The sequence below is a fragment of the Chrysochloris asiatica genome, unplaced genomic scaffold (genome assembly GCF_000296735.1).
Source record: "Chrysochloris asiatica unplaced genomic scaffold, ChrAsi1.0 scaffold00161, whole genome shotgun sequence".
NCBI lineage: Eukaryota > Metazoa > Chordata > Mammalia > Afrosoricida > Chrysochloridae > Chrysochloris > Chrysochloris asiatica.
Window position 1 is genome coordinate 4,213,330 of NW_006408679.1, and position 7,461 is coordinate 4,220,790.

Genomic DNA, 7,461 nt, shown 5'->3' on the forward strand with positions numbered 1-7,461 from the left:
TTTTGGTAATTTTTTATGTTTTCTGATTACCTCCAGGAAGATGTGATCAGGATGTGGTCTTCCCTTTTCACTCTCCTTATTGCTTAACTCAGAGTAACTTTTTTGGGCCTCAGTTGGGCCTGGGCCTCGGGCGGGTGGGTTGAGCCTAGGGTGGGCAGTTTGGGCCTCTGGGGGCCTGGGCGCCAGCGACCGGGCTGCAGGAGGGTTGGTCCTCGGGCAGGTGGTTTGGGCCTTGGGCGGGTGGTTTGTGCCTCTGGGGGCCTGGGTATCAGCAGCTGGGCATCGGGCGGCTTGGGCCTCGGGGGGCCTGTGCCTCGGGACCGGGCTGAGTGCGGGTTGGGTCTCAGGAGCACTGGGCCTTGGCAACCGAGCTACGTGGCGGCTTGGGGCTTAGGAGCCCTGGGCCTCCGCGATGTGGCTACACAGTTGGTTGGGCCTTGGGGGCCCTGGACCTCAGTGGTGACTGGGTCTTGGTTAGGCCTGGGCATTTGTGACCAGTCTTTGGGTGGGTTGGGCCTCACGGCAGTCCTTGGCCTCAGTGGGAGTGTCTGGGCCTTGGGAGGGCCTTGGCCTCAGTGGGCGGGCCTGTGCCTTGGTGGCTTGGCAGAGGGCTGGTCTAGGCTGGGGCAGTAAGGGCTGAGGGTAATGGCTGCAGGGAGGTAGTGTCTGTATTTGATGATGTAAAAGATGCCTCTCTCATTCTCTCTGTACCGTGGGTACCCTGAATTTCCTGATATCCATGCTGATATCCCTCTCTATTTGCTCGGCTTTGTTAGTTTATGCTTCCTTTTCTCTGGAAATGCAGCCTTCTAAGTGGGGTTGCTCTAGCCCTGCATTCCAAGGTCTGCAGGGGGCAGAGGCTTTCACCAGCACGGGCACGGAAGCGGGAGCCGTGTGCAGGCAGGCAAAAGCTCAAAAATGCCTGTGATTCCTCAGCAATTTGATCTTTTAAAAAAACGAGTTCAGAATGTTGAAATATAAGATCTTATGTTTGTTCAAAGGTTGTCTGTCTGCTAGACTGAGGTTTCCTGTGTTCGATTCTGCCCCTTTTCCTCGGAGCCCTATCTGGTCCAGAGAGCGCCAGTCCCTTTCTCTACAAGGTCCTTCTTAAGGAACCTTCCTGGAGAACAGTCTGGCCTCAGAGTAAACATTCTCTGATATTTTATGTGATCCTGTCACTCTGTAAACCCACTTCCCCACAGATGTCTCTTCTAGACTTGTTTATTCATATCTATAAAAGAAAACCCTCTTTTGCCTAATTCTTGAGACATGTGCAGGTCTTGTGGTTAAAGCACTCCTGGTTGTACTAGTGCAGTAGCTCTACCACCACACCTTCTCTCCCCTTGCAACAAGTCTTTTGAATAAAGTCTCTCTTAACCAAGCTTGGATTTGATTTTTGTTTAACAACCTGGCTTTCCAATGTCAACATCCTGGCTTTTCCCTATACAAAGTTGTATCAATCTCCATCCACTGCCGGCTCTCTCTTCCCCTTTCCCTTCTATTTCAGAGTAAACCTGACTCTTGCCCTTGTACGCTGCATGTCCAGCCTGGAGTACCTCTCCTTCTTCAGCTTCAGCTTTCTCTACTCCTGTGCTTACTAATATGCTTTTCTTCCTTAAATACTCAAAACTACTCTGGTACCATAGTGTTGGGCTGCTAACCTCAAGGTGAGCAGTTAGAAAGTACCAGCCATTCCGTGGGAGAAAGGTGAGGTTTTCTGCTCCCGTAAGATTTACAGCCTCAGAAATCCTATGCCGTGTCTCTATGTGTCGAAGCAGCCTCCACGGCACATAACCACCACCACCACCACTTGATCCTACTGTGGCTCTATGGTCTCTTTCTTTATAGTCAGGCTTACTGAAGCTCATTTATGTCCCTTCTAGACTGTGGCACTGTGGGCTAATGCTCCAGACTGCAAAGCTGTTTGAACTACAAGGCTGGCGGTTCAATCAAGCTCACCAGCTGCTCCTCGGAAATCCTATACAGGGTCGCTATGGGTCGGAATCGACTCGACGGCACTTAACAACAACAGCCATTAAAACTCCCAAACCTATTGTTTTCTGGTGTCTGTCCCCAGGAATTCATTAGAACTTCACAACCAAACTTTTGCTTTCCATATTCAATGACACACTCCCCTCTAACCCTAGCCATGGTCTTATTTGTATTTTCTGCAGCTTTTGACCAAATTTTTTTCTTTACTTTTTATTGTGAATTGAGTGAAGGTTTACAGAGCAGATCATCAGTTTTACATTCAACAAATCATACACTTTGCTTCATTACATGTTTGCAATCCCCTCCATGCACTAACAGTTAACAGCTCTTACCTCTGTTCACTAAACTATTACAAGTCTCCCTGTGTCTCCTGCTGTCTCCATCTTTCCTCTGCTTACCTCCCTCTTGTTGTATATTGTCTGCTCAGTCACTCATATCAATAAGTGTCTGCCCTGTAGCCCACGAATAAACTATCAGAGATGGTTCCTTTTTTGTTGTTGTTTGTTTGAATGATATAACTCAGTTTCAAAATAACAGTGGCACATACCCTTCCCTACCTCGCATCCAAAGCTCATCATTGGGATCAAGTCTCTATCTTGAGGAATGATGTTTTGAATGCTGTTGTTGTTAAATGCTGTCGAGTCAGTTCCTACCCATAGTGGCCCAGTCTATGATTTCCAAGGGGCAGCTGGTGAGCTTGAACCACCAACCTTGCAGTTCAAATGGGTTTGCAGTCTGGTGCATTAACCCACAGTGCCACACCAGGTCTCCCATAATTCTTCTTTTGCTAGGATATCAGGACTTCCATCAACAATCATGGAAGCAGCAGTCAAGAAATCAAACAACATATTACATCAGGCAAACCTGCTGCACAAGACATTTTTAAAGTGTTGAAGAGCAAAGATGACAGTTTGAAGAGTAAGGTGCACCTGACCCAAGCCATGGTATTTTCAATAACCTCATATGCATGCGAAAGCTGGACAGTGAATAAGGAAGACCATAGAAGAATTGATGCCTTTGAGTTATGGTGTTGGAGGAGAATATTGAAAGTGCCATGGGCTGCCAAAAGAACCAACAGATCTGTGTTGGAAGAAGTGCAGCCAGAGTGCTACTTGGAGGCCAGAAGGGCTAAACTTCGTCTTTCATACTTCTGACATATTGTCAGGAGGGACCAGTGACAGTAGAAGGATATCATGTTTGGTAAGGTGGAGGGTCAGAGAAAAAGAGGAAGACCCTCAGTGAGATGGATTGGCAAAGTGGCAGCATCAATGGGCTCAAGTGTGGCAACAATTGTAAGCTTAACCCAGGACTGGGCAGTGTTTCGTTCTGTTGTGCATAGGGTTGCTATGAGTTGGTACTGACTCGATGGCACCTAACAACAACAAATCAGGACTTGTCCTGGATCATCGCTCACCCAGGGCTGTGGCTTTTTAATCTTTGCTGAAGCAGAAAGCCTCATCTTTTTCTCAGGAGTGACTGGCAAGCTGGCTCTCATATCTTTGTTGTAGAGGGTCCACACAATGTGTCTGCCCAGTCCATCATCTTGTTGCCCAAATTGATTTTTGATCAAATCAATTATTTCCTCTCCTAAGTCCCTCTCTTGCCTTTGCTTCTCTGAGTGCACTGGAGCCTAACTTTCTAATTCTCTACTTTTTAAACGGTATCATTCATAGGCCACTTTTCTCCTCTCTGACCTTATGGTTAGCAGTTCAGTACTTATCCCACAGTGCCACACCAAGGCCCTGTATTCATGTATACTCAACCCAAAAAGTATGTTATTAACTGAAGGTTTTAATGGTTGCATAATATTACAATATTTCATCATGTGGATCTGCTATAGTTTTCTATTTCCTTGCTCTTGAATATTTATTTTAATCAAGCAATAAATAAATAATAATTGCTTACTTTCCATAACGTAGGCACTCTTGTTTTAAGGAAGGAGTCATATATATTCTCCAATTCTTCTGTAAGGATAATCTCTCCTTTTAAAGCGAGTTGAAGATTTTTCAAGGAATTATGTATGACAGACAATAACTTATCAAATCGTTCAATTTCTTGTATCAAAAAGGTAAGCAGAACACAATGGATAAGAGGATCATGACCTAGATAAAAAAAAAAAGAGATACAAATATAATTATTTCACAGATAAAAGGAGGCTTTACATGGGCTGATATAAGCTTTGCAAGTTCAAGACATTTCATGTGTCTAGCCCAGGGGTTGGTAAACATTTTCTGTAAAAAATCTAGATAATAAATGCTTCATGCTTTGTGGGCCATATGGTCTCTGTCATAACCACACAACTCTGCCTTTGCAGTGTAAATGTAATTGTAGGCAATGGATGGTCATGGCTGTAATTCAAGGAATTTTTTTTATGGGCACTTGACTTTTGGATTTTATATAATATTTGTGTGTCACAAATAGTCTTAAAAAAATTTTTTTTTAATGATTAAAAAAAGTAAAAACCCTTTTAGCTCATAAGCTGTACAAAAACATATGGTGGGCTGGATTTGGTTCATGCCCCCTCGTTTGCCAACCCCTTGTCTAATCTTAACAATAGTGCTATTTTGACAGCTAAAGTGGATTTTACAAAATCTTAGGATACTGATGTTGAAAAGTTACCTGGGACAATTACTGTAGTCCAGCAATTTTGCCTCTCAGAGCTGAGCCTGAACCAACTCTGGACAACGAGGCTTCCGCTGTCTCCCCTGGGCCTTCCCTCACTGCTGTTCTAGAAGTCAGAGGCAGAGAACAGGGACCTAGAAATTCCTTAGAACTTTGCAAGCAGAGTTGCTCTTTTTTGGTTTTTTATCTTTATTATTTCTTCATTTTTGGCATGGATGTCATTCCCATCAAACTCATCTTCTCTCCATTGTGCCTTCCGGTTTGGAGAGAGGTGGTGATGGAGACTTAGCTTTCCATCTGCCTTACTCATTTTACTTCTGTTGTACTTTTGTCCTTTCTTTAATCTACCTTCCCCTTCATGCCAAAGTCCCTCCCTGAGGAGGCTCATGTCCCATGCTCACCTTTGACATGTGTATTAAGAGACATCCAAATGGGACTTGACATCATGTTCTTTAATGTGTTTGCAGTTCCAGAACTTTCTTCTTTCTCTACAGTCAGTGGGAGCCGCTTCAACATGTCAGATAAAATTTCCATCACTATCTTATCATTACTCTGTTCACGACTGCAAAGGAAGTCAAAAGCATGAACGTACAGACTTGTTGAATTCGGGTCTTTTCACATCCTGGCGGAAGGTTAATTGCTTCAAAGAACTACTAAACCGTAATACAGAATATGAAAAATAGAAATAATTATATTTGTATCTCTTTTTACAGATGAAGAAACTGTTCAATATGTGTTATACACTTTGTAAGGAAATGTGTATCTGAACATTTTTCTTCAGATTTACTTTGTATGATGTGCATCATCTGAATGTATCTTTGTGAAGGAAGTACCAGAACTGAAATTAAAAAGAAGGCAACTAGACTAGATTAGATTTATAGTTTGTCAACTGCTTGTCAAATTCCTCTGTGTTTACACAAAAGGTTCCATTGGTCAAAAACTCAGTGGTGACAAGACAGTGTGGATGTCTAGGTGTGACACAGGTCTGGGTGAGGTATGCTACAAAGCAAAGCCACACAACACTAAAGCTGGAGAGCTCTTGGGATCCTTTTAAAGATGAGGGATTGAGGGCTCGGCAGGTGTGTGTGTGAGAGAGAGAGAAAGAGAGAGAGAACCTCCTTAGACCATTAGCAGATGAGCAGAGAATGAGAAATGAATTTCTTCTTTCTGCTGTTTTACATAACAGTGGGTATGGATTTTTCAGTAAACATTGAAGGCTTTACACAGTCAAATGAATGTCGTCATTCAACGTAAGTAATACAGCTATGCTGTATTGTGCTGTTGAATGGAATTGGTGCTAACTCATAGCAACTCTGTATATCAGAGGCGAAGTACCCCATATGGTTTCCAAGTACAGCTCTGTACTTGGTCCAACAGTGCTGCTTCCAAACCAGTTTACAAACCACATAAACTAAAACATTTCTTTACTTTGTTATTACACTGTTTTTTTCTCTCCCACCAACCCCATCCTGAACTCCTGCTGAAGATGAGTCTCTCTTCACCTTTTTTTTTTTTTTTTTATGGTTTTTATTGTGGATTGACTGAAAGTTTATATGGCAGATCATCAGTTTTACATTCAACAAATCATATACCTTGTTTCCTTACAATGATTATAAGCCCCTTCATGTACCATCAGTTAACAGTATATCTCTTTATCCACTTTAGCTTTATTAAAAAACAAAACAAAACCACAAAAAACCACTCAGGCATATATAATAATTTACATCTCCAAAGGGCACATTCTGCAAGTCTGCCTCCTGGCCACCAGCTCTTAGTCCCTCTCTTCTTAGTCCACGAATCTAGAGTCCTCAGCCGCTCCCCCTCTCCATGCCCTGTCTCTGACATCGCTGATTCTCTGGATAAGGTCTCACATTTGCTTGTGCGCTTCTCCCTTGATGGTCCTAGGGTCCTCTGTTTCTGGACTGTAAGATTAACCACTCTCCTGTTTTTGTCACAAAACTTCTTTTACAATTGTGACAGTCACAATTAGTCATAATAACAATTATTCACTATTGAATCATACGAATCTTATCCTCATCGCTTTTCACCAGACCCATCTAGACAAGATGAAATCTATTCATTGGGAACGCTTTCTTCGCCCCCATACTCTTAAACTAAACTCCCTCTTGAAAACTTGCAAGCCAGTCACTTCATACCTTTATTGCCCCCTCATTTTAGGTGCCAATGTCTAAGTTGCCCATCCCTATCTATCCTGTGTACAGAGGGGATAGCATTGATACTTGATGTGAAGACTCCTTCCTTCTCTGTTGGTATTTACAGTAACTACCTCTCTGAGCATAGGTCAGGCTCATCAAATTGTAGCAACTTACCTTGGTTTTCTTTATAAATTTTTTTTTTTTTTTTTAAATCTTCCTCTGAGTTCTGATTGTCGAGCCATCAAGGCTAGGTCAAATGGGTACTGTCTGCAAGTTTGGGTGTTCTTGTGCATCTTCCCTCACTTCAAATCAGCTGAATGCTTCATTTTCAGTTTTATCTCTCTGTGGCTATGTCCTTGTCCATGGGCTCAAGTGTCCTCAGGTCTCACCATACTTTGGACCAACCAGCCCTTCCTCTTCTCTCTCTCATATCCAGGTCAATGGGAGTTAAGGGGTTGACCTCAGCCAATTTCTTCATTGCTGCCTTTCCCCCTCTTCCACTCACCAGTAGACCAATGTGGCTACCAGCAAGCTGACATGCATGTTTGTGTGTTCCTTTGAGTTTCAGTCTTAGAGGGGAGCTTGTTCTGAAGGAACTTGATTGCTTGCCTTGATGTCTTCCTAGCGAACAGCTTGTTTATTATTCTTGTAGTAGCCAGTCATGCTGACATTTTTGTTTTGGGTTTTTCCT

The 7,461-nt window shown here is 43.1% G+C and overlaps 1 protein-coding gene across 1 annotated transcript in view; it reads right to left on the minus strand.

The window, feature by feature from the left end:
- The window catches only part of DNAH14 (dynein, axonemal, heavy chain 14), a 641,625-nt gene that overhangs the window by 18,958 nt on the left and 615,206 nt on the right, over positions 1–7,461 (minus strand). Inside the window, 2 exon segments of the mRNA XM_006871162.1 lie at positions 3,898–4,094; positions 5,016–5,176. Coding sequence (XP_006871224.1) covers positions 3,898–4,094; positions 5,016–5,176 — 358 coding nt within the window.